Source organism: Carettochelys insculpta, chromosome 1, assembly GCF_033958435.1.
Source record: "Carettochelys insculpta isolate YL-2023 chromosome 1, ASM3395843v1, whole genome shotgun sequence".
NCBI lineage: Eukaryota > Metazoa > Chordata > Testudines > Carettochelyidae > Carettochelys > Carettochelys insculpta.
Window position 1 is genome coordinate 58,337,308 of NC_134137.1, and position 25,555 is coordinate 58,362,862.

General features: G+C 52.7%; 1 protein-coding gene across 8 annotated transcripts in view; it reads left to right on the forward strand.

The window, feature by feature from the left end:
- Window positions 1–25,555, forward strand: part of UFM1 (ubiquitin fold modifier 1) — a 97,575-nt gene that overhangs the window by 68,955 nt on the left and 3,065 nt on the right. Inside the window, exons 6-8 of one of the 8 annotated variants that reach the window (XM_074986936.1) lie at window positions 9,716–9,736; window positions 17,480–17,584; window positions 17,807–19,618. In XM_074986936.1, the coding sequence (XP_074843037.1) occupies window positions 9,716–9,736; window positions 17,480–17,584; window positions 17,807–17,871 (191 nt within the window). In that variant the 3' untranslated portion in view covers window positions 17,872–19,618. Of the gene's footprint in view, window positions 1–9,715; window positions 9,737–9,830; window positions 9,989–17,479; window positions 19,621–25,555 lie in introns of those variants that run through there. The other 7 variants (XM_074986946.1, XM_074986919.1, XM_074986955.1 and 4 more) reach the window with 7 other exon arrangements.

The following is a 25,555-nucleotide window of genomic DNA, read 5'->3' on the forward strand; positions in this document are numbered from 1 at the left end:
ACTGCCTCCCCCACCCCACAAAATAAAAACTATTAAAGACGAACATGTATCTCCTCACCCAACACCTTTATTGTAAATGTGAAGTTTTATCCATAACTTTGTAGTTTATGGCTAGGATATATAAATAGCTTAAATTAGAGGAATTTAATGCAAGTTGTTTTACAATCTTAACTACAGCGCCATCTGCTGAAAATCACAGAATCTGAAAGGCTATGAAGTCCCATTTGCAGTTCACTTTCCAAGGGACAGTCTGTCTGTGTTTGCACAACAAAAATAACTTCGAAGTTGCTTACTTCGAAGTACAACTGACAAGTAAGCAACTTCAAAGTAGAGCATCTGGACACACCCTACTTCTAAGTTAGACTTCGAAATAGGGCACTACTCCATTCCTGGGAATGGAGTAAGGACTTTGAAGTTGGGCTCCCTACTCTGAAGTGAATGTCGAAGTAAGAGAAAAATGTGTGTAGATTCTCTGCTGGCTACTTCGATGTAGTGCCTAACTTCGAAGGTAACTTCAGCGTTAGTTCCTAGTGTAGACGCACCCTTTGTGTTCCAGCTGGGGTAACTTTCAGTCACTGGTACTCTGTAGCATCACAACTAGTGTTTTCCATTCAGGAAAGCACTTAAGCATGTGCTTAAGTTCATCCTGCACTAAAGGGCATCCTTTATTTTAAGTGCTAGTGACTTCAGTGGGAGAGCAACAAATGCAATCAAATTTCCTAGTCTAGACATTTCAGTGGGACTAATGCTGTGCTTTAAGTTAATTGTGTGTATAAGTGTTTGTGGGACTGGGGTCTTAGAGATCATTCCACTTATCTGACCTTTAAACAGGTTTTGTCATATTATCGCATGTGTCACATTAGGCTGAAATTAAGACTAGTTCTTTATACAGCTGCACACTTACCTGCTGCCTGCCCGTATTACCAGCCAAACCATTGAACTTTTCTCATGTTTAATATTGAAATTACACTATTATGTGAGAAAAGAGATTACTGGTCCCTCAATCCATTGAAGGCTAAATATTCACAGACACTTTAACAGAGCTTTGATTGCAGTGATGGCAAGGGGGAAACACAGCTTTTCTGATCATAAATCTCCTTTTTAAAACGTTTCAGTTGTCAGTCAGAGAAGAAAAATATGAACTGGTGACTTAGACAACCAACAGCTCGCCACAAACAGTCACAGGAAGTAATGCAGAGTGAATAAACTTGTACAAATCAGGGTCTAAATTGTAAATGACTCACAGGAAATGATTGGCTTTGAATGACGACGAAAGTTTGATCAGCTCTTGCCTCAGCCCATCCTATATATGTGCTGGCACTTGTCTTGCAACAGAGTATTGAGGTTTATCACGGGGTTTGGCAAATGATAGTGCCCAGGTATGCTTGCACCTTTAAAATGTGTGACTTGTACATGAATTTTCTCTCTTGTAAGCCCTAACTCAGCAAAGCACATAAATGTGTCTTTGTTTGTAGGCAACTTGTTGCATTGATCATGTCTCCCTCTGTGTATAGTCCAGTTTACAAATGATATGTAAAAATAGCACTCTGTAACATCAGCTGTGGTTAGATAGCCCTAATTTAAAGCATTCAAACTTTATTAAATAGTTATTGAACTCTAATGCCAACAACCTGCGACCAGAAAGGTACTTAGACACCTATCGATTAGTGGGATTTATCTACCACTTTGAAAATTCCACTAGTAGCCTATCTGTATCTTTAGGTGCCTAAGTACCTTGGAAGATCTGGCCCTCAGAGCTTTGCAAAAGCACATATTGCGTTAGGAAAAGAGGCTGTGCATTTTGCCAAACCCTGCAGTGTTTTCAATATACAGAAGAATGTTCAGCAAAGGATAATGTAACATTAATCTATTTATTGTAGCCAGACTGTTCCTGGTTATTTTAGGGGTTATCAATCGACATAATATTTATTATTCCTTAAAACAGGGCAGTTTGACTGCAAAGGAGGAGCAAGTTAGAATTACTATATTTTCATGAATAGTAACAGAGAGGACGCCGTGCTAGTCTATACACTATCAAAACAAAACGCGGTCAAGTAGCACTTTAAAGACTAGCAAAATAGTTTATTAGGTGAGCTTTCGTGGGACAGACCCACTTCTTCAGACCATAGCCAGACCAGAACAGACTCAATATTTAAGGCACAGAGAACCAAAAACAGTAAGCAAGGAGGACAAATCAGAAAAAGATAATCAAGGTGAGCAAATCAGAGAGTGGAGGGCTGGGGGGGGAAGGTCAAGAATTAGACTGAGCCAAGTATGCAGACGAGCCCCTATAGTGACTCAGAAAGTTCCCATCACGATTTAAACCATGTGTTAATGTGCCGAATTTGAATATAAAAGCCAGCTCGGCTGTTTCTCTTTCCAGAACGGTGCGATAATTCCTTTTCAGTAACACACACACCTTTAGGTCATTGACAGAATGCCCCATTCCATTAAAATGTTGACTAACTGGTTTGTGGATCTGGAGTGTTTTGATGTCTGTTTTGTGCCCATTGCCCCTTTGTCTAAGGAAGTTAGAAGTCTAACATCAAAACACTCCAGATCCACAAACCAGTTAGTCAACATTTTAATGGAATGGGGCATTCTGTCAATGACCTAAAGGTGTGTGTGTTACTGAAAAGGAATTATCGCACCGTTCTGGAAAGAGAAACAGCCGAGCTGGCTTTTATATTCAAATTCGGCACATTAACACATGGTTTAAATCGTGATGGGAACTTTCTGAGTCACTATAGGGGCTCGTCTGCATACTTGGCTCAATCTAATTCTTGACCTTTCCCCCCCTCCCCAGCCCTCCACTCTCTGATTTGCTCACCTTGATTATCTTTTTCTGATTTGTCCTCCTTGCCTACTGTTTTTGGTTCTCTGTGCCTTAAATATTGAGTCTGCTCTGGTCTGGCTATGGTCTGAAGAAGTGGGTCTGTCCCACGAAAGCTCACCTAATAAACTATTTTGCTAGTCTTTAAAGTGCTACTTGACTGCTTTTTGTTTTTATATTTTCATGAAAGCATGTAAAAGGGGAGAGGACAGCTGGTCAAACCTTTTTCAGCCAACATGATGCTGCTGGTTTCTCCCTCTTTTTTCAGAGGTATTACACCTCCAGCTTTATTATGACACATGTCCTAAATACTGTGTTGTTATAGACCAGCAATTACAGCCAGAGAAGCCCAGCTGCTTCTTTTGACTCGGAGAGTCCCTGCAACAACATTGTGAATTCAGCTGGTGGAGACAATGGAAACGTTAGGCCAGCAAGCATAATCATGAGGAAATAGGAGGAACGTGTGATAGTTCATGGAAGAATCAAACAAAATATAACCTATGTATCTTACAAAAAATAGGCCAATTTTTATAATGCAAGCTAAAAAGAAGTGTTTGCTATTGGACTTTAGAGGAAGAGTAGTCAACATGACATATTTTGAAGACTGAATAATGGTTTCTTTCAAATCTATTTTTTATTTTTAATCAGCTTTTTCTATATTGGCTACCAAGAAGTCGTATGGGCTACGTGTACACTAGAAGCATCTGCCGACGGTAGTGTCTGTCGTCAGAGATGTGTCAACAGAAACTCTGTTGACAGAGTGTATCTACACACAAAAGCAGATCCACAGAGCAATCTGCTCTGTCAACAGAATGGGTGACTGAAAGCTCAGCAAACAGGGCTTCCCAGGGAACCAGAAGCCCTCTCTATCTACAGAAGTGTCTACGCTGCACTATGTCTACACTAGAAGCTCTCCCCCCATGCAGACCCTGGCGAGGCCATGGAGGCTTCGCCCCAGCCATGTCTCCCTGTGCTACCGGCCCCAGTCCAGCCCCAACAGGGCCCCCCAGGCACAAGGGGGAAGGAGAAGGGCAATAGGGATCCTGGCCATCAACCCTGTCAAGGGATAAAGCCCTCTACCTTGAGCCTCGGACTTCATGGGGGTCACAGGGTGCCTGCCTGGGGCCACTATGCCCCTGTGTATAATCCCTCCAGCTCCCCCATTTGCAATTCCCCCACCTGCCTGTATATAGTTCCTTCCAACCCCCTGTTTGCAGTTCCCCCACCTGCCTATATATAGTTCCCTGGAGTTGGCAGAGGCACAGACATTTGTAAAGAGCAAGTAAATCGTTTATTGTTATGGTTAACCCCATGTCCCCTGTGCATGCATGGGGGTGTTGGTAGGGGGTACGTGTGTATGGGGGTTGTGGGGTGTGTGTGAGCAGGGTGGTGTGTGTGAGCACCAGTCGCTGCTTGTGGGGAAGCCCCACAAGCGGCAATGACCCAAGGGACTAAGTGGGGGCATCATGCCCTGAGGATGGTCTCCAGCAGGGTGGCTACCAGGGTGGCCATCCAGAGCCACTGGTGCACCATGGCCAGGTCCGCGGCAGTGCACTGGCCATGGCCTCGATGTGGGGGGAGCTGCTCAGGGTCCATGGGGGTCTGGGGTGCCTCCTCCACTTGCTCTTGATCTGTGTGCCTGGGGACAGACAGCTGGCCTTCAGCATGTGCAGGCCGAGGCCCGGGGTGGGGGGCGTGCATCTTTAAAGGGGTGGCAGACGGTGGCCCCAGAAGGGCTTGTCCACCATCTGACCCTGCCCATGGCATTTCCTGCCCCTGTACTTTCAAAAGGATGCCCTGGGACATGTGGGCTACGTCTACACGTGCACCCAACATCGAAATAGTCTATTTCGATGAATAACGTCTACACGTCCTCCAGGGCCGGCAACGTCGATGTTCAACTTCGACGTTGCTCAGCCCAACATCGAAATAGGCGCAGCGAGGGAACGTCTACACGCCCAAGTAGCACACATCGAAATAGGGATGCCAGGCACAGCTGCACACAGGGTCAACGGGCGGACTAGCGCTTCCGGGGCAACAGCTAGCCGCTCCCTTAAAGGGCCCCTCCCACATACACTCAGCCTGCACAACACGCGGTCTGAGGAGCCATATAGGCACACAGACCCCGAGCGCCGCAGTCATGGACCTCCAGCAGCAGCAGCAGCAGCAGCTAGAGGTCCACCCAGCCCTCCCGGCAGGAGCAGGGCTTGCCCTGGCTCATGCCATGTTGGGGGCAGCTGAGCACCTTCTTGCCCCAGGGGAGGAGATGCCCCCAGGGCAGCGGGGCTCAGCCCCTACCCCTGCAGCACCCCGCCCCCCCCGCCTCACACGCCGGTGGCTGTGGAGCTACCCCACCAGCACCGACTGGTGGGAGCGGCTGGTGCTTGGGGAGTGGGACGACGACCACTGGCTCAGGAACTTCAGGATGACCCGCCAGACATTCCTGGAGCTGTGCCAGTGGCTCACCCCCGCACTCAGGCACCGGGACACTGCCATGCGGTGTGCCCTCCCTGTGGAGAAACGGGTCGGCATCGCTGTCTGGAAGCTGGCCACTCCGGACAGCTACCGATCCGTGGGGCAGCAGTTTGGTGTCAGAAAGGCCACCGTCGGGGCTGTCTTCATGGAGGTAAGAGAACCCACAGGGGGAGGCCAGGGCAGGGCAGGGGGGCCAGAGCAGGCCAGGGTAGGGCAGGGCAGGGCAGGGCAGGGCAGGGGGGCCAGGGCAGGCCAGGGCAGGGCAGGGCCACGCACACCCTGCTCACCCCTCATTGGGGCTGTCCCATGTGCTTTCTCTGCAGGTCGTGCGTGCCATCAACGCCATGCTCCTGCACAGGCTCATGAGGCTGGGGGACCCACATGCCACTGTCGCCGCCTTTGCCACCCTGGGCTTCCCCAACTGCTTCGGGGCTCTGGATGGGACTCACATCCCCATCCGCGCCCCGCACCACAGTGGAGGCCGATACCTCAATCGGAAGGGCTACCATTCAGTCGTCCTGCAGGCCTTGGTGGACAGCTGGGGACGGTTCCAGGACATTTACGTGGGCTGGCCTGGCAGCACCCACGACGCCCGGGTTTTCCGGAACTTGGGCCTGTGCCGCCGGCTGGAGGCGGGGACCTACATCCCCCAGCGGGAGATCCCTCTGGGGGACACCACCATGCCCTTCTGCATCATCGCGGATGCGGCCTACCCCCTCCAGCCGTGGCTCATGCGCCCCTACACGGGCCACCTCTCCGCCAGCCAGGAGCGCTTCAACGAGCGCCTGAACCGTGCGCGCCAGGTGGTGGAGCGCTCATTTGGCCGCCTCAAGGGACGCTGGCGATGTCTCCCGACCCGCCTGGATGCCAGCCCCAACAACATCCCCCAGATTGTGGGTGCCTGCTGTGCCCTGCACAACCTCGTGGAGAGCAAGGGGGAGAGCTTTCTTCAGGGCTGGGCCGCCGAGGCCGGCAGGGCACACGTGCAGCCACCTGCTGCCCCCAGTCGGCAGGTGGACCCAGAGGGGACCCGGGTCCAGGAGGCCCTGCGGGCCCACTTCGAGCAACAGGCTGCGGGGTGAACTCTGCCCAGGCCCCCTACTGCCCGCCCCTTCCTCCCCCACACTCCTGCCCCAATGCCCACACCATGGAGCACCCCACCGCCCCCCCCCACTTGTCCAGGAGAAATGACAGCACGAACTTGTGGGTGAACGTTAATTTTTTTTTTTGTCTTAACGAATTTTTTTTTTTTTTTTAAAAATAAATATATATGTGAAACAGAAACCAAAAAGGAGGGACAAACGTTCAACAAAAGCAAGATGTGCACAAATAAAACAATATACAACAACAAATCAAAGAACTGTGCGCCATCAACAAAAAAGAAAAGCAGGGAGGAGAACGGGGAGAACTATTTACACGGGGTGACGGGGCAAACAGGGGCAACAACAACAGAAACAGTCCACAAAAAAATATGTCCAACAAAGGGGGGGGCCACGTCCCGGGCCCCTCGCCCCTACAGCCCGGCAGTGGGCGTGCCCGGCCGGGAGCTCCGCCGGGTCTGCAGTCTGGTCCGTGGCTGGGTGGGAGCGGGCTCCACCGGAAGGTAGCGGCGCCGGCGAGTCTCGGGTGGCTCCAGGGGTCCCTCGGCGCGGTGGCCCTCGCGGGGAGGTGGTGGGGCGACGGCGGACAGCCCGGCGATGGCTGGAGCAGCTGGTGGTGGGGCTGCAGGAGCGGGCATGGCGGGCGGTGGCTCGGCCGGCGTGGCACGGGGGGCCAGGGAGTCAACCAGCCGGTTGATGCTCTCCATATAGGCCCCCCATGCCTCCCTGTGCCAGGCCAGCACCTGCTCCTGCAGCCGGAGGTGCTGCTCCGACACCTCCAGCTGCCGGCGGAGGATGGCCAGCAGCTGGGGGTCCGTGGCCGCCGCCGGTAGCAGGCGCGGGGTCCGCCGTCTGGCCCTCCGCGGGGCCGGTCGTTCCTCGACCGAGGGGCTGCCCTGGAGCGAGGGTCCCGGAGGGCTCTCCGGGACAACCGAGGCCTCGCCGGCGCTCTCTTCCGGTCCTTCGGATGGTGCAGGTGCAGGTGCAGGACACAGGAGAGGAGGGGGGAAAGAAGAATGGAGACAGGCGTTAGTGTGGGCCCCGAGCCGTGGCCTTTGTCCCCCCGACCCTGTGCTGCAGGTTCCCCATCCCCGTCCCCGGGAGATGCTGCTGTGATGGATGGTGTTCAGGGGTCCCCCTGCCCTGCACCCCGTCCCCTGGTGGGAGCAACTCTCACTTCACCCCGCAGGGTCTGAGGGCAGGAGAGCTTTCTTAGGCCACAGATGGCCAGTTTCTGGCAGGAGTGACAGCCCCAGCTGTCGGAAGAGACAGTCCTTCCAACCCGTCGTGGGGAGAAGACCCCAAGGGGGGCCCCTCTGGGATGCAGCTTTCCCCCTCCTCTGGCTGGCTGCCTACCAGCTCTCCCTTCCCCTAGCCTCTACCTGTGGCCCCCGCCCTCGCCCCCCAATTCCAAGCCAGCTCGGCTCCTCCCTCCTGTTTGCTCAGGGCAGAGGTGTCACCTGCCAGTTGTAGCGCCAGGATCCTCCTTTGGCCCTGGGAGCTCCTCGGCTCTGGTGGCTCATATGTAGGCTGAGTCTCCCTTTGGCACTCCCCCCACTCCATCACATGCTGCTGCTGCGGGGTGTCCCACCCCCTCCGCCCGGGGGCCCCTCGAGGTTCTGCTCCCCCCTGGCCCGGGGATGGGGCATGGCACTGTCATGCAGGGTGGCGGGGGGCAGGGGCTGATGGCTGCAGTGCTGTGAGGGCCATGGCCCTGGTGTCCTTGGGGCCATGGCCATGTGAGCGTGTGGGGGGCCCTGGACACATCTCTGTTACCCCTGCCCCTCCAGCCCCGGGGTGTCCACCAGAGAGGGGTACCTACCTGTGGGTCCGCTCCCATGGTCCGGAGATCCCCGGGGGTCGGAGGCCCTGCTGCTGCTCCGGGATGGCAGGAGGAGGATCTGCAGGCTGGATTCTGCGGAGGAGGAGCCCCCCTCCTCCTCCTCCTCCTCCTCCTGGCGCGATGTCCCGGGGATGGCCTCCGGGGGGGGCCCCCGGGGTGCGGGGCTTGCCTCCGGGGCGGAGTCCGGCTGCAGGGCCTGCTCGGGCTCGTCAGCCGAGGTGTCAAGGGTGGCCGGAGGGGAGGAGGTGTGCCGGGAGCCCAGGATGTCCCTGAGCTCCCTGTAAAAGGGGCAAGTGACGGGGGCGGCCCCAGATCGGCTGGCCGCATCCCGGGCCCGGGCATAACCCTGCCGCAGCTACTTGACCTTACTCCTGACGTGGTCAGGAGTGCAGGCAGGGTGACCCCGGGCAGCCAGGCCGTCGGCCAGCCGAGCGAACGCATCCGCGTTCCGCCTCTTGCTCCCCATTACCTGGATCACCTCCTCCTCGCTCCAGAGCCCCAGCAGGTCCCGCATCTCGGCCTCCGTCCAAGAGGGGTCCCGCTGCCGCTTCCCAGACTGCGTGGCCCTCTGGCTGGGCTGGCTGCCCTGGCTGCCCTTGGGGGGGGGTCCCCTGGGGGCGCTGGGGGGGCTGCTGGGCAGCCATGGCCGGTGTCAGGGGCTGAGGGCTGTGCAGGCTCGCCGCGTGTGCAGGCAGGAGCCTGCACTTTCCCTCAGCCTCCTGCAGTCAGGGCGGGGGAGGGGCCCTTTAAGGGGCCGCTCCACGCGGCCACCAGTGAGCTGAGGGGCTGGAGAGAGCGTCTCTCAACCCCCCAGCTGATGGCCGCCATGGAGGACCCGGCAATTTCGACGTTGCGGGACGCGGATCGTCTACACTGTCCCTACTTCGACGTTGAACGTCGAAGTAGGGCGCTATTCCTATCTCCTCATGAGGTTAGCGGCTTCGACGTCTCGCCGCCTAACGTCGAAGTTAACTTCGAAATAGCGCCCGACGCGTGTAGACGTGACGGGCGCTATTTCGAAGTTGGTGCCGCTACTTCGAAGTAGCGTGCACATGTAGACGCAGCTGTGGATGCTCTCTTTAGAAAGTGCAGTGGGGACCATTCAAAGGGCCAGGTCAGACCTTTGTTCCCCATTTGCCCATGTGGACGCTCCCTTTCGAAAGGCCGTATTTCGACATTTATTTTTGAAAGCCATCCTTTTGAAACGGGGCTGTAGAGTAGACACAGCCTCTGAGTTCTGCCCCTTCTGTCGACAGAACTCTCCAGTGTAGAGTTTATTTATAAAAAGGTTTATTTATAAAATGAAAGAGAGATTAAGAGTTAAAATTGTTAAAGGAATCAAATGCATGCAACAATTGCAAAGATCTTGGTTGAGGCTTGTAGCAATGATGGAATAAATTGCTGTCTTAAGTCAAGTGTCTGGAGCACTTCTGCGGCTTGAACAGGTCCTTTGTTTTATTTCAGTTTATAGCAAGACACTCCAAGGTAAGAAGCAGGATTGAAGACAAAATGGAGGGGCTTCCAGGGCTTTTTATACAGTTTTCAATGGGGAGGGAATCCCATTGTTCTTGCTGTGCAGAAGTACAGGAACAAAATCCAGGAAGAAGTCCAGGACAAACTGAAGGATTGGCCAAAAGAAATCTGATGAGGTTCAACAAGGACAAGTGCAGAAGCTGATGGAGTGGACTGCTCTGGGGTGCCTGAAGGAGTTTTATTCTCTTCAATTCAAGCACATGGGTAGAGTCTAAGTACCTAGATAGGATGTTTCTGAGGATCCTGGGTCCCCACTGGCTCAAAGTGATAAGGGAGGGTTTTTATTGCTAGGAAATGCCAACAGAGCTTTGAACATCATTTTGCATGGCTTGTTTGTCACAGAGTACACACATAGATGTGCATTGCTGCAGGGCCAAGTTTCAGAAGTGCTCAGGGTAATTCTCAGTCTATGGAGAGGCCTTTCACAGAAAAGCCTTTCTGGTTTTGCTAAAAGCACTTGAAAAGCTCCTGTTCTCATCTTTGCACTTGAGTGTTTACATTGCATTTATACGCTGGCTTTAAACTGCCAAATATGAAAGTTTTAAAAACATTCTGAAATGGTAAAGTGAGGAGTAATCAGAGATATTGATAATTTCTCTCAAGATACAACACCACTGGGTTGCATTTGTATGTTACAAGTCTCCCTCTGTGCCAATCTGCAGAGGATAAGAGTTTGTTACAGACCCCAGCCACAGATCGGTGGCTCATTAGCCCATGATCTTCATGCTTTTAGCTCTAAAGATCCAGCTACCCAGTGTGGTGACAGAGTCATCACAAAAGTGGAAGTTTAACCCTGCAGCTGGTTGTTGTAACATCTCCTGTCATCAGCAGAGTGGCACATAGGGGAAGCTCTATGATGTGCTCGGCAGTGCATTATACAAACACAAAATCAAGCTCATCCTCAAAGTAACAGCACTAGGATGGCACCAGTTCAGCCCAATCAGTGATTATTCTTTAGACTTGTTCTGTGGACTTCAAGGAAACCTAAGAGCAAGCTTCAATTTAATCATGTGCATAAGTGCTTTGCAGAACTATGACTTCAGCATCAATTACAGAGTCCATGTAGAGCAGCGTGCAAGCTGGAGAGGTTACAAGGTTGCAGAAGAAAAACCACTATCCTTGTTAAATTGAGTGGATATGATCTAACTATTACAGAGGCATAATAAACATGGCATACCACGCCATGGCATTTTACAAAGTCACTTTTTAGGGTCGACTCTCACCTTAGCTAGTTGCTCATATCTCATATTTGCTTCTCAATATCCAACCAAGTAATAATTGTAAATAAAATGCTCCAGCATATACACTTCCAAAAGTATTTTTGTACATGACATGCTACATTTCTTCTATTATTACAGTCCATGTGTACAGCCCATCTCATGCATTTTCGTAATCCTGAGATTTAACACTTACACAATGGGTGTGGCCTTGCAGGTGTGGCCTTGATCAGTCTGTTGACATCTTCATAGAATTGTTCCTTTGAGTTGTCAGGGCATGTTAGAGTGGGTGCATGTGCACTGATGATGGTGGCATGACATTTGGCGTTTAGTGGGAAGTGTAGTTTCAGCAATCTTTCATTGACACCCACTGGAAGGTCTGGGAGTTGACGCATCAATGAGGTTTTTATTGCCAGACCGACTCCATGTAGTCTATCCTCTGTCTCAGTCTTACCCTTCCAGAAGAAGGTATAACCACTTCCTGGTTCACTCAAGAAACCTTCCCCAGCCAATCTTGTTTCACTTAATGCTGCTATATCGATGCTATAGCAGGCTAGTTCATGAGCAAACTACTCCTACTTGGAGATTTCAATGCCCGAGTCAGGGCTGACAACGAGAACTGGAAAGGAGTAGCCAGGCCCCATGGTGTAGGCAAAATGAACAACAATGGACTACTCCTTTTGAGCCTTTGTTCTGAAAACGACCTGACTATTACCAACACGCTGTTCCGACAAGCGGATAAATACAAAAAGACATGGATGCACCCTGGGTCTAAACAATGGCATCTGATAGATTATGCCATTGTCAGAAGGTGAGACATCTGAGACATACTGATCACCAGAGTAATGCAAGGCGCAGAGTGCTGGACAGACCACAGATTAGTCAGGATGTCTCTTCAACTTTACATCGCTCCCTCTCGGCACAAATGCCTTAAGCATGTGCGACCTGCTTTTAACATAGCCAAACTGAAGGATGCCCAATGTTTCAACAATTTTCAGAAGGGTCTCAATAACAAATTAACATCCCATGGTCAACTGGTCGGTACTGTAACTGAAAAGTGGGATCAGTTCAAGCAGATAGTGACTGACACAGCAATAACATCGCTTGGACCAAAGCAAAGAATACATCAGGATTTGTTCGATGAGAACCAAGAAGAAATATGTTCAGCACTGAAGTAAAGAGAAAAGCCTTTATTGAATGGCAGAATGACCCCTCCTCAGCCTCCAAACAGGATCATTTCAAGGACCTTCAGAGCAAAACACAGAAGGACCTCCGTCAGATACCAGACAGCTGGTGGGAGAGCAAAGCCAAAGAAATTGAGCACTATGCTTAGACCCACAACTCAAAGATGTTCTTTAGTGCTATTAAAACTGTCTGTGGACCTTCTAAACCAAGGACTACCCCATTGCTCTCATCAGACAACACAACACTGGTCAAAGAAAAAGAGGGAATCAACAAAAGATGGCGAGAACACTTTAGCAACCTCCTTAACAGACTGTCGACTGTGAATAATACTGTCCTCAATGAAATTCCACAACAACCCGTCCTGACAGATCTTGACTTTCCGCCCACTATAGATGAGATTAAGAAAGCTGTTAGCCAGATGAGTTCAGAAAAAGCTCCTGGAAAAGATGGGATACCAGCAGAGATATATAAAGCGGCAAGTCCAGTAGCGCTAGCAGCGTTCCATAGCGTGATCATCAGCATCTGGGAGGATGAAAACATACCACAGGACCTCTGCGATGCTATTATTGTCTCCCTTTTCAAGAATAAAGGCAGCAAAACAGAATGTGGAAACTACAAAGGCATATCCCTCCTCTCCGTTGGAGGGAAGATCATCACCCGCATCATCTTGAACCTCCTAATAGCCAGTATTTCCGAGGCAAATCTACCTGAAAGTCAACGCAGTTTTCGACCTGGCCAGAGCACAGCCGATATGGTGTTTGCTGTCAGACAAATACAAGAGAAGTGCATTGAACAGAACATGCACCTGTATGCTGTCTTCATAGATCTGACAAAGGCGTTTGATACCGTCAACACGGAAGCCCTTTGGACCATTCTAATACAACTTGGCTGTCCAAGAAAATTTGTCCAGATTATACGCCTTTTCCATGATGACATGACAGGCGAAGTACTGTCTGATGGAGCCACATCAGCCCCCTTCAACATCACCAACGGCGTGAAACAAGGATGTGTTCTCGCTCCTGTCTTATCTAACCTGTTCTTTGCATGCGTCCTTAACCATGCAATGAAAGATCTGGACCGAGGTATATACTTGAAATACCAGCATGATGGTTCACTTTTTGACCTCCGTCGCCTGAACGCAAAGACTAAGACAGTGCAGAAACTACTTTCTGAGGCCATCTTTGCCAACGACTGTGCCCTTATGGCTCACACTGAAAACGATCTTCAGCACATTGTCAACAAGTTTGCTGAGGCCTTGCAACTTTTCAGACTATCTATCAGCCTCGGTGTAGGGTGTGAGAAGACATTGTGATGGTCAAGAGTGCAGTCTGACCCCTCTGTGAACCCTCAGAAGATTTCCAAACAGACCAGTCTGTGCAAGGTGAAAAGCTGCAAAACAAGTAATCCTGCCAAGGCGAACAACTGCAAAACAAAATACAATTGCCAAAACTTCAAGGCTATGCTGGCAGTAGGCCACAAAAGATAGTAGGAGTAGAGCAAGCAATTTTAAGCAATTTTATGTAAATGAGTTCAAGCTTTATTAGTTAGCGTTAGGAGGCCTGTTATAGAGACTGTCCCCCGAGCAAAGCTCCGACGCATCAGGTTTTCCCCCACTGGTGACTGTGGCATTTCCGGGGCTCCCGTCGCAGGTGTCACACTTTCAATAAACCAAATATAGCACTCGCCTTCTGGGTGCAGCCTCATTTCTGGGGAACCCGAGCCTGGTTGGTTACATTTGGCGCAGCGAGCAGGATTCTCCAGGTACGATACCTTTTTGGTCGAAGGCAGGGGAGTCAGGGAAGCCAGAGCTGGCCCTGCAGCACATACCAGGATGGCCCTCGATGGAGCGATGGGGGTCAGTAGTGCGGATGGTGGCCTGTTGGGCAGCCCCAGAAGACTGGCTGGAGTTGTGGGAGGCGGCAGGCATGACACCGGTACAGATAGAAGGGGCGCTGCATTGGCTTCGGCGGAGCCGCTGGCCAGGGATGGAGAAAAGGGCAGTGGGAGAGGTAGCATGGCTTTTTCTAACTGCCCTCTGGGCCCTGGATGACGAGCTTCTCCACTTGCAGAAGGCACTGGCGGGGAAGGAGCAGGAATGTCGCAATTTGGCAGATGCGCGGGCAATAGTGCAGGAGGTGGTTACCTCACAGTCTGAAAGGACACAAGAGTTAACCCATCGTTGTGAGGTATTGGCGGCGCAAGTGGCGAATCGGCGGCGCGTGAAACTAGGGAAAGAACAGGTGTCAACGGCCCAAGTGCATGCACTCCTTGCGCTAGCCACTTGGGACCCTGAGACCTGGGATGGTAACATTTGGAGCTCTTCCTCGTCTGAGGAGGAGGAGGAGCTGAATGGGGTGGCTGTGCAAACCGTCCCGAGACAGGTGTGCCCCATTCGGGAGATGAGGTTAGAAGGAGGCCAATTGCAGCCTGAGGTCTGGCAGACGTTTAAGACAAGTGAGTTGCAGGAGTTGGTGAAGAGTTTTAAGCAGGAGCCAGGGGAAGGGCTTTTGGCCTGGCTGGTGCATGTGTGGGACAATGCGGGCAACACTGTGTTGCTGCTGCTTGAGGAATTCCGCCAGATGGGTGTGTTATCCCAGGATTCACAGGTCCGACAGGCGTTGCAGAACTCACAAGGCTTTACCGATGCACAGGGAAACGCTGTAGAAGCACCGTCCCTGTACTGCTGGTTGACTGTGGTGGTGGACGTGGTCTACCCCTCCCCAGGGGAAGTGGAAGCACTGGCGAGGCCCTGGCATACGATCCCGGAAGGGGTGAGTGCTCTGCGGCATCTGGGCATGGCTTGGGCTGTGGCTCTCGGCGGAGAGACGGGACCGGACGATGTAGGGGTCCACAAATCCATCAAGGCCACTCTGTTACACCTTGCCCACCCCCCCGAGCTGAAGGCCTCCCTTATGGCTGTGGTCATGGCGGTGGATGGGCACACAGGTGGCTTGGTTGGAACGTTGATGCAATTAGAGACTGTCATAGGCACTAAAGCGGTCCGCGCCACAAAAGGAAAAGGTGGTCAGGCAGGAGCACCCGCAGGAAAAAGGGCATGCAAGGGTGACCCAGAGAACCACGTGGATGGACTTGCTCAAGGCAGGGGTCCCCCGTGAGGAGATCAATGGTCTACCAACACCAGACTTGTACAAATGTTGATTACAACTGCACCTACACAGCAGAGTGAGGATGAGAGTGCCTCCAAGAGGGCAAGCGAGACCCAGGCACCACAAAAAGGTATGGGACCCTGGGGGAGGACATAGCCCAGTGCCCCCGTCGACTGGACCCTTCCCCCTAGGAAGTGACAGGGAGGCGGGTCCCCTGCGGTACAGGCTGTGGCTGTGCGACAGGTAGCAGGGGACTGGTGCCCATTTGTCCCGTTAACCATAAAGTGGCCCCAGGGAGGGGAGCAGCATGTGTTAGCTCTGTTAGACACTGGAGCTGAGGTGACCATTCTGCATTCTACCCAGGCTGTGGGTCATGCGGTGGTCATGCAGGGCCTCAGAGGAGCAGAGACCACCGCTTATGCGGTGGAGGTCACCCTAACATTGGGGAAAGCCCCTCCCTTTCAAGTGACAGTGCTGGCTGCACCTTTGGGTGAATACATCATTGGAATGGACGTCTTGCGTGGCCGGTGTGTGGATATGCAGTATAGGCTGTTTGCCTTTGGGCACCCCCGCTACATTTGGGCAATCAGAACTGTGGAACCCCTATTGCGGGGACATCCCAAATGGGACCCTGTGCACCTGCCGGTCCCCCAGACCCTGATGTCAGTCAAGTAATACCACATTCCTGGTGGAGAGCACGAAATTAGTGACACTATTGCTGCGTTGCTACAGGCGGATATTATTCGCCCCACGCTGAGCGCCTTCAACAGCCCTATCTGGCCAGTGAAGAAGCCGGATGGATCGTGGCGCATGATGGTGGACTATCGGGAACTCAGTAAGGTGACCCCGGAGCTTACGGCTGTAGTTCCGGACATGGTTACCATCCTTCAGCGCATCACTGTGGTGGCCTTGCCGGGACATGCTGTCATAGACCTGGCCAATGCATTTTTCTCTATTGACATTCATCCCGAGAGTCAAGAGCAGTTTGCCTTCGCATGGCTAACAAAGCAGTACACGTTTACCGTGTTACCACAGGGCTTTAAGCACTCCCCAGCGATCCGCCATTAGTTAGTGCAGGCCGATCTGGACCTCCTGAACCTCCCCAACCGGATGGCCTGCTACCATTACATTAACGACGTTATGATCTCGGGACCAGATGAACTGACTGTTCAAGCTGCCCTAGACACCATTGTAACAGAAGCTTGTGCGAAAAGCCACCCTGTGGAACTGGACAGAGAAGCACCAACGAGCTTTCAACCTCTGCAAAGAGGCAGTGGTGGCACATGCCTGCCTCACTGCACCGCTGCAGGGCCAACCGTTTGAACTGGAGGTAACAACCGTCGGCGACGTGGCGTCCTGGGGTCTGTGGCAGCAGATTGACACTACGGACCCTGTAACCATGGCCTGGCTGTGGCGCTGGTACCTCTGAACTGCTGTAGCAACAGCCTCAGAGTGGGGCCCCCGTATCAGTAACAGCTCCAACGTATGGGTAACGTTGGCACAAACTTCCATCAACGTGTCTGCCTTTTGTCTGCCCCACAGTATGGCCATGGGACAGCTCATGGACACATGCTTTATAGGTGTCAGTGCTACTCCTGCTCTCTTGCAAAACTATACCCTTTTGCGAAACTTTGCTTTCACTGCTACCTTTGCCAATCTTTATGATATGGGAACTGTGTTAGCAGCCCCAAACAGTCGCACTTATGCATTCTGCGTAGCAAACATAACGCAAGCTACACATTGCATGCTTTTTGTTAATGCATCAGGACCCCAAGTAAACCTTAATAACACCGAGTTGCAATGTACTCAGACCCAGCTTGTCTCGTATGCCCGTAACCCCCTTTGGCTGCCGACAGGGTGGTTCTTGTTATGTGACTGTGTGGCCTGCACATATGTACCTGCAAATAGCTCAGGCGGCCCTTGTACTGTTGGCAAAATTGTGCCTCCTATCTGTCCTTATCCATCGCAACGCAGGGCCTGACGCTGTTTGGCGTGTGACCTATCAACCCTACCCCTACCACCCACTTGCGACCCAAGGGTGACTTTGGCCACTGAAAAAGAGGCAGCAGCCCTAATCTTTGCTTTTGGAGGTTTTTACCGTATCTTGGGCCATAATTATTATGCTATAACCCACCTTGCGTGTGCCCTCGCTAAAACTATCAACCTGACCTCCATTCTCATTGCAGCCCTCAATCAGGAACTCGGGGAGGTGCGCAAAGGAGTGATACAGAATCACATGGCTATAGATTATCTCCTTTTGCGACATGGACATAAGTGCTCTGAGTTTGAAGGTATGTGTTGTTTCAATATCACCGATGTCAGTTACACGGTGGAGACCAATTTAAATAGTTTGGAAGCCCTGGCTCAGGGCATCCAACAAAGCCAGGAAAGTAACTGGCTTTGGTCCTGGTTAGGCTCACTGCGGGGCTGGGCAGCCCATTTGGTGCAACTCCTATTCCTTGGGCTCTTATGCCTCCGCGCCAGGTATATCGGTCTCATATGCTGTTGTCAAGTCTGTTCTACAGGTGCACGCGGTGTTGCCAGAAGAGCATCAACCACCTCACTCGATTCCTACTAGCCTCGGGATTCACAAAGGGGTCGCGGGAAGGAGTGCAGGGTGCGAGAAGACATTGTAATGGTCAAGAGTGCAGTCTGACCCCTCTGTGAACCCTCAGAAGATTTCCAAACAGACCAGTCTGTGCAAGGTGAAAAGCTGCAAAACAAGTAATCCTGCCAAGGCGAACAACTGCAAAACAAAGTATGATTGCCAAAACTTCAAGGCTATGCTGGCAGTAGGCCACAAAAGATAGTAAAAGTAGTGCGTAAGCAATTTTAAGCAATTTTATGTAAATGAGTTCAAGCTTTATTAGTTAGTGTTAGGAGGCCCATTATAGAGCCTCTCCCCGAGCGAAGCTCCGACGCGTCGGGTTTTCCTTCACTGGTGACTGTGGCATTTCCGGGGCTCCCGTCACGGGTGTCATGCTTTCAATAAACCAAATATAGCACTTGCCTTCTGGGTGCAACCTCGTTTCTGGGGAACCCGAGCCTGGTTGGTTACACTCAGAAAGACAGAAGTTCTCCATCAACCTGCACCTGGATCAAATGCTCTTGTCCTGAGTATCTCCATTGACGGCACTCAGCTTAAAGTAGTGGAGAACTTTAAATACCTGGGTAGTGTCATATCCAGTGATGGATCACTGGATAATGAGATCAACGTGCGAATATCCAAAGCGAGCCAGGCACTTGGCTATCTGCGTGTCAAAGTTCTAAACCACCATAACATCCAGATGTCAACAAAACTGCTTGTGTACAGAGCTGTTGTTCTCTCATCTCTTTTGTACGGGTGCGAAACATCGACACTATATAGGCATCACATCAAGCAGCTCGAAGCATTCCACATGCACTGCCTCCGTAACATCATGAAGATCCACTGGCAAGACAAAGTGCCCAATCTTGAGGTCCTCGAGAGACCCCAGATGACAAGCATCGAAATCATGATTATGAAGTCACAACTATGTTGGACCAGTCATGTCAGCCGCATGGATGCCAACAGAATCCCTTGCCAGCTTCTGTATGGTGAACTCTCCCAGGGCATCCAGCGTCCACGGAAACACTACAAGGATACCATCAAAGCCAATCTGCAGTACAGCAGTATCAAACTTAGGGACTTTGAGGACGCCGCCAGTGACAGAACACAGTGGCGTGCAACAGTCAGAAATACCTGCATTGCCTTTGAGGAAGACCGCTGCCGGCATCTACAAGAGGCATGCAAACAGCGTCACAGAGCATCAGCAATACACAACCCACAGATTGCAAACTTCCCATGCACCATCTGTGGCAAAATGTGCACCTCTAGAATTGGCTTATACAGTCACCAGAGGGCACACAATAAGACCAATAATAGATGATCTGCACAGATTTGTCATCATCGGATCGATGGACTACCATTAATGGGTATACTTCCATAGTCACACACCAATTATCAATCTATATTCATCATGTCATAAAATGGAGCCACACATAGTTTTATCACTATGGCTAAAATTCTCTGTGGTCTAATTTCTCCTACATGAAAACTTTGGGATTCTTTGCTTTTCCACATCTTCATTTCTCATTAAAGTTAAATGGATCTGGAATCTATAAATAACTTTGTCAACCCTGAATATTGCATCCAATTACTGAGAATTTGCTGCTGTTCCCATGACACACATGCTGTGCTTTCATGCTGTTTGTCTCAGCAAATCTGACTTTCTAAAGCAGAACCAGTCGTTATCCTTTACTCCATTTAAGGGGATTTTTTTGTTTTTGTTTTTGTTTTTGTTTTTCTTAAATTCATGCCAGTTCTCTGACACACGTCTATTAGGATATTTTAAAGATGATTTGTAGCCGTAATTCTTTTAAACAAGATTCTACATTCTATTAATTCTCTTTTAGAAGGAAGGGTCTTCTTTGGAAGAATAATTGATCACTTGGATGTAACCATTAGAAATGGGGGTAAAAGCCAGCCATCGTAAAAAGGAGCTTGAAATGTAGCTGTGAAATTGTGACAATAAGACTGTGTAGTCACACACGCTCAAGCTGATGGCTCCCAATCGTCTAGGGCCAAATTGTGAACCTCTTTCCCCTGGGCAGCAGGGCCAAGTCTGGCCCTTAGGTCAAAGGCCAGGAAGAAGGACAAGAAACCATTCTTGTTGGAGACTGTTATTGGATACAGACCAGCTTTCTCCAGGTGGGCTGAAGAGGACATTGGCACATGCAACTTAGGCCCACAGAATAAAACCAAAAGGCAAAGCCATTAGAAAATAATCTCACATTGCAAGGAAGTCTGTATAGAACAAGAAGCATAGTAGGCGGTTCAGCTATGCTGAGGGATGACACTTTTAGGGTGTAGTGGGGCAAAGGCCCCACTTCTGCAAGGAAGGGGTTAATGTAAGCTGGAGGGAGCCAGAGCTGTACCCAAGCCAACGAGGAGAGGGCTCCTGGGGGAGCCAATTAGAGGGCAGCTTACTGAAGCATCCCTATATGTTAAGGAGCTGCTCAGCAGAGCAGAGTCCATTGGGTCCTGCCCAGGGAAAGTACAGGACCAGCTCCCAGCAAGAAAGGAAGCACCTGGGGAGAGCAGTGCTGTACAGGCTCAGAGGAACAGGAGAGTGGCTCCAGCCTGACACCTGCCAAAGTGCTGGCCCTGATAATAGGCCAATAAGGTGCAAGGAGTCACTGGGAAGCAGCCCAGGGAAAGGAAGGCAGTTAAGGAAAAGAGGAAGGGGGCAGGACAAGGCTGCCACCAGAGGGTTCCTGGGCTGATACCCAAAGTAGTGGATGGGACTGAGTCCCCTTATACCACCCCTAGCCACTCCTACGAGTGGTCATTATGAGCTCTGGCTTGCCCCTGAAGAAAGGGTTAAACCCTTGGCCAGAGATGGCCAAGAGACTAGTGCACACCGCCAGAGGGCACTGTCCTGCAGATGCTGCAATCCAGGGAGCAACGCAGGTCCAGAGACTGGAGCGTGCCTAGAGCGGGAGCAAGAGATGACACACCAGCCAGGTGAGGGCACCTTGCTGAGTGTCAAGCTAATTCCCAAGTGACCAGCAGGAGGTTCTGTGCTGGTGAGTCATGCTCCATGACACAGGGGCTCTTTCAGTGTCTCCCATTTTCTCCTTTACCTTCACCAATGGTCCCACTTTTATGCACACATCTGTCCACAGCCAGATGTATGTATTTGAAGAGGACATGTGCACTAGAACATATGGCTAGGGTACACTTTAAGATCGACAGATCTGCATGTCTTCAAAGGCAAAGCAGCAATATGAAAGCTGGTGGGAACAGAATAAAAGTCCTCTGAGTGCATTTATTTCAATGAAAATTTTGCCTGAACAGGGACTTCATAAGCAGGCTGGAAAGGCATATCTCACCCTGCTGACATTACCCCAAGTGACTGATGCTCTAAAATCGTGAGCCCCTATTTTGTAGGCTTAAGTGGTGCATAGACCTTAGACTCACAGAATCACAGAAGATTAGGCTTGGAAAAGTTGTTAGGAGATCCAGCTCAAAGCAGGACCAACCCCAACGAAATCATCCTAGCCAAGGCTTTATCAAGCCTGGCCTTAAAATCTTGAAAGATGGAGATTCCACCACCCTCCTGGATGACCTATTCCAGTGCTTCGTCATCATCCTAGTGAAATAGTAGAACAGCTTCACCTTGTACCAGGCTTATCTCAATTTGGCTGCATCTACACTAGTTGGGTACTTTGAAGTAGCCGGCACAACATTGAAATAGCGTGCGCCACATCTACACACGCCGTGCGCTACTTCAACGTTGAAATCGACGTTAGGTGGCGAGACATCAAAATCACTGTTCCTATCAGAAGATAGGAATAACGCCCTACGTTGACGTTAAACGTTGAAGTAGGGCACGTGTAGACGATCCATGTCCCGCTACTTCGAAATAGCGCCTCCGTGGTGGCAATCAGCTGAGGGGTTGAGATGTGCTGTTCAGCCCCTGCAGGGCTCTATGATCACCACATGCAGCAACCCTTAAAGCACCAAGCACCCTGATTTCCTGTGGCAGCAATCTGAGAGTGTGTAGGCAGCAGCACATGCAAGTGCTAGCCCTGCACGCCCTCCACAGACCCCTATCTGTCCATGCAGTGCCACGGCATCCAGCCAACCCACCGAGTGCCCCCAGGAGTCCCCCCAAGGGGACCCAGGGCCCCCCAGCAGCCAAACGGGGCCAAAAAGTGGCAGTCCCTCTCCTGGATGGAGGCCGAGCTCCAAAACCTTCTGGGGTGAACAGGAGGTGCTCCACATGATGGGGAACAAGCGGCAGAAAGCAGAAGCATTTGCCCGACTGGCCGAGGGCCTGGCCACCTGGGGTCAGCCTGCCCACACTTCCAGATCACATCTGGAGCAAGTTGAAGGAGTTGCGGCAGGGTTACAACCAGGCCCATGACTCAGCCAGCCAGTCTGGGGCTGCCCCCACCACTTGTCCCTATTACAGGGAGCTCAGGGCCACCCTGGGACCCCAGAACACCTCCTCCCCCATGGCCACACTGGACATCACAGCCGAGGAGTCCCAGCAGTCCTTGGAGCCGGAGTCTGGCTCGGAGGCCAGCCCTGCACCCCAGGACCCACCCAAGGAGCCAGCCCGTGGGATGGCAGAAGAGGTGTCCAGCAGTGAGGATGGGGTCTCCTCATAGACTTCCCCTCCCAGAACACCAGCTGGGCATCTGCCCACCAGGGTTCTTCTGACTGCAGCAGTGGATGGTCAGGTATGTACCCCAAAGGGCACACAATCCCGGGCCACAGGACAGGGTCACCAGACACAACCAGGGGCTCCACACGCCCCCAGCAGACCCCAACCCACAACTGCCCAGCCATAGCACAGTCCCAGACAGTGGCATGGCCATCAGCACCCACACCCATGGACAGTGCTGTGCCCTAACCCCGGGGGCAAGCAGACCATGCAGTGGGGTCACCAGCAGGGACACCACAACCATGGACAGGGGATGGAGACCCAGCTCCCAAGGGGGGATGCGAGGCATGAGCCAGGGCACAGTACTAGCAGCCTTTCCCTCCCTCTATCTCCATTTTTGCAGCTGCACCATCCGAGGTCCCAGGCAGCCAGGCACCCTCCATAGTCCCTGAGAGCCCACCAGTGGTCAGGCACCACCATCACCCAAGGAACTGCCGAGGCCAGGATGCGCACGCCACTGCCAGACCCAGGGGACGGCCCCCATGAATCCCCAGCTCCTGCCAGCTCTCCGGCAGCAGGCGGAGGTGGCCAAGGAGAGGCTGTGGGTCAACCACGAGGAGTCCACCTTGCACTGGGCAGCACTGCAGGAGTTCATGGGAGGTCTTCTGGGACATAGCCGGGTTGTTCCAGGAGGCCGCGGCCCAGTTCTCACCCGCTCTCTGCCCCCTGCCGCCCGCTCTGCTGCTCCACCCGATGCCCCCCGGCTGTCCTCCTGCCCTGCCTGCTGCCCCACCTGGCATGCCTGCCAGCTGCTCTGCCTGTCACCCTGCCTGCCAGCCGGGCTGAAGACCAGCTGGTGGAGGGATTCTGGCCGTACCTGCCGGTCCTCCTGGCTCCCATCCTGTCGTGCCGGGGACCATGGACAATGGGGTGGGGCCCGCAACCCGAATCTGCTGGGAGTCACACCCCTGTACCCTCACCCCAGATTGATGGGTCAATGGCCGAGCCCTCCACTGGCTCCCCATTTGTACATAGTCATCCCCCTATTTGTATATTAGTTCCAGTTTTTGTTGTACACATACCACCAGACAGTTTTATCAGTATTCAATAATCCTGAGACGTGTGCTTGTTGGGGGAATAGTGTGGGGGCGGTGTGTAGGAGGCCTGCTGGGGATGGCCAGGGAGGTGCTCAGGGGCCCCCTGATCAAAATGGGCCCACTGGGTCTTGCGGACCCCCTCCTGGTGGGCCTGGTGACTGGGTGTGGCAGCTGGCTGAGGGAAGCCCGTGCCAGCGTCGACTGCCCACCCCTGGACAAAGGCCTCCCCCTTGCTCTCAACGATGTTGTGGAGCGTGCAGCATGCATCCACAACCTGGGGGATATTCTGTTTGCTGGCATCCAGGTGAGCGAGGAGGCACTGCCACCAGCCCTTCAGGCAGCCGAAGGTCTTCTCCACCAGCTGGCGGGTGTGTCTCAGGCGACCCTTGAACCACTCCTGGCTGGCAGTAAGGTGGCCAGTGTACGGGCACATGAGCCAGGGCTGGAGGAGGTAGGCTGCATCCACCACGAGTGATGTAGGTCCCCGCCTCCAGCTGGCAGCACAGGCCCGTGTTACAGAAGACATGGGCGTCGTGTGTACAGCCAGGCCAGCCCACGTATACATCCTGGAAGTGGCCCTGGCTGCCCACCATGGGCTGCAGGACCATGGCGTGGTAGCCCCTCTGGTTTATGTATCGTCCTCCACTGTGGTCCGGGGCATGTATAGGAATATGGGTCCTGTCTAGGGCCCCAGAGCAGTTCAGGGACCCCATGGCAGCAAATCTGGCAACAGCTTCGTCCAGGTCCCCTACTCGGATGACCCTCTGGAGCAGCAAGGCATTGAGTGCACAGACCACCTGTGGGGAGGGGACATGAGCACCCAGGAGGATGTGGAGGGTGCGCCAGGCCCCTCCCCCAGACCTCTCCTCCCAGGCAACCCCCCAGCACCCGTCTGCCCAGTCCCTCCCTCCAAGGGCACCCCTCCCTCCCCAGGCCTCCACCCGGGCCCCCCTCCATGGCCCCCCACCCCCCCAGTGGGTGCATGCCCAGGCCTCCTGACGACAGCCCCAACCATGGCCTTTCCCACTCCAAACTGGATCAGTAGCTGTCTGGAGTGGCCAGCTTCCAGACAGCTATTGTGACCCTCTTCTCCACGGGGAGGGCACGCCGCATCCAGGTGTCCTGGTGCCTCAGTGCGGGGGTGAGCCACTGGCAGAGCTCCAGGAAGGTTTGCCGGGGCATGCAGAAGTTCTGCAGCCACATGTTGTCGTCCCATTCCCCCATGACTATCTGCTCCCACCACTCAGAGCTGGTGGGATAGCTCCAGAGGTGGCAGAGCACCTGGTGGGGGAGGAACAGGGGAACCCGGTTGTCAGGGGCATCCTCATCTGCCCCCTGGGAGGACCCCCTTGCCAGAAGCTGCTGTACAGCCTCCCGTGCAGTACCTAGCAGGGCGCTTGCTCCCTAGGTGACAACCTGGAGGGCTTCCAGGGGCTGCTGCTGTTGCTGAGGGTGCATGCGTGCTGTGACTCAGTCTGTGAGAGTGTGGCTAGTACTCTACAGACCTCGTGCTGTGCAGGCGGGGTGTGTCTGGGAGGGGCCCTTTAAAGGAGCGGTTTGCTGTTGCCCCAGAAGGACTAGTCCAGCCTGTGACCCTGTCTGCAGGGTTTCCTGGCCCCTTGTTTTGAAGGAGGGCGCTCGTGTGTGTGGACGCTCTGCTTTTCCTTCCAGGGCAGCCCTTTCGACATTCCCTGTTGCTACTTAGACGTTGAACATCGATGGCACCAGCCCCAGAGGATGTGTGGACGATATGCGTCAAAGTAGCCTATTTCAATGTTTCTACTTCAAAATAGCCTACTCCAACATAGGCTACGTCTACACGTGAAGCCTACATCGAAGTAGCCTATTTCGATGTGGCGACATCGAAATAGGCTATTTCGATGAATAACGTCTACACGTCCTCCAGGGCTGGCAACATCAATGTTCAACATCGACACTGGGCAGCACCACGTCGAAATAGGCGCTGCGAGGG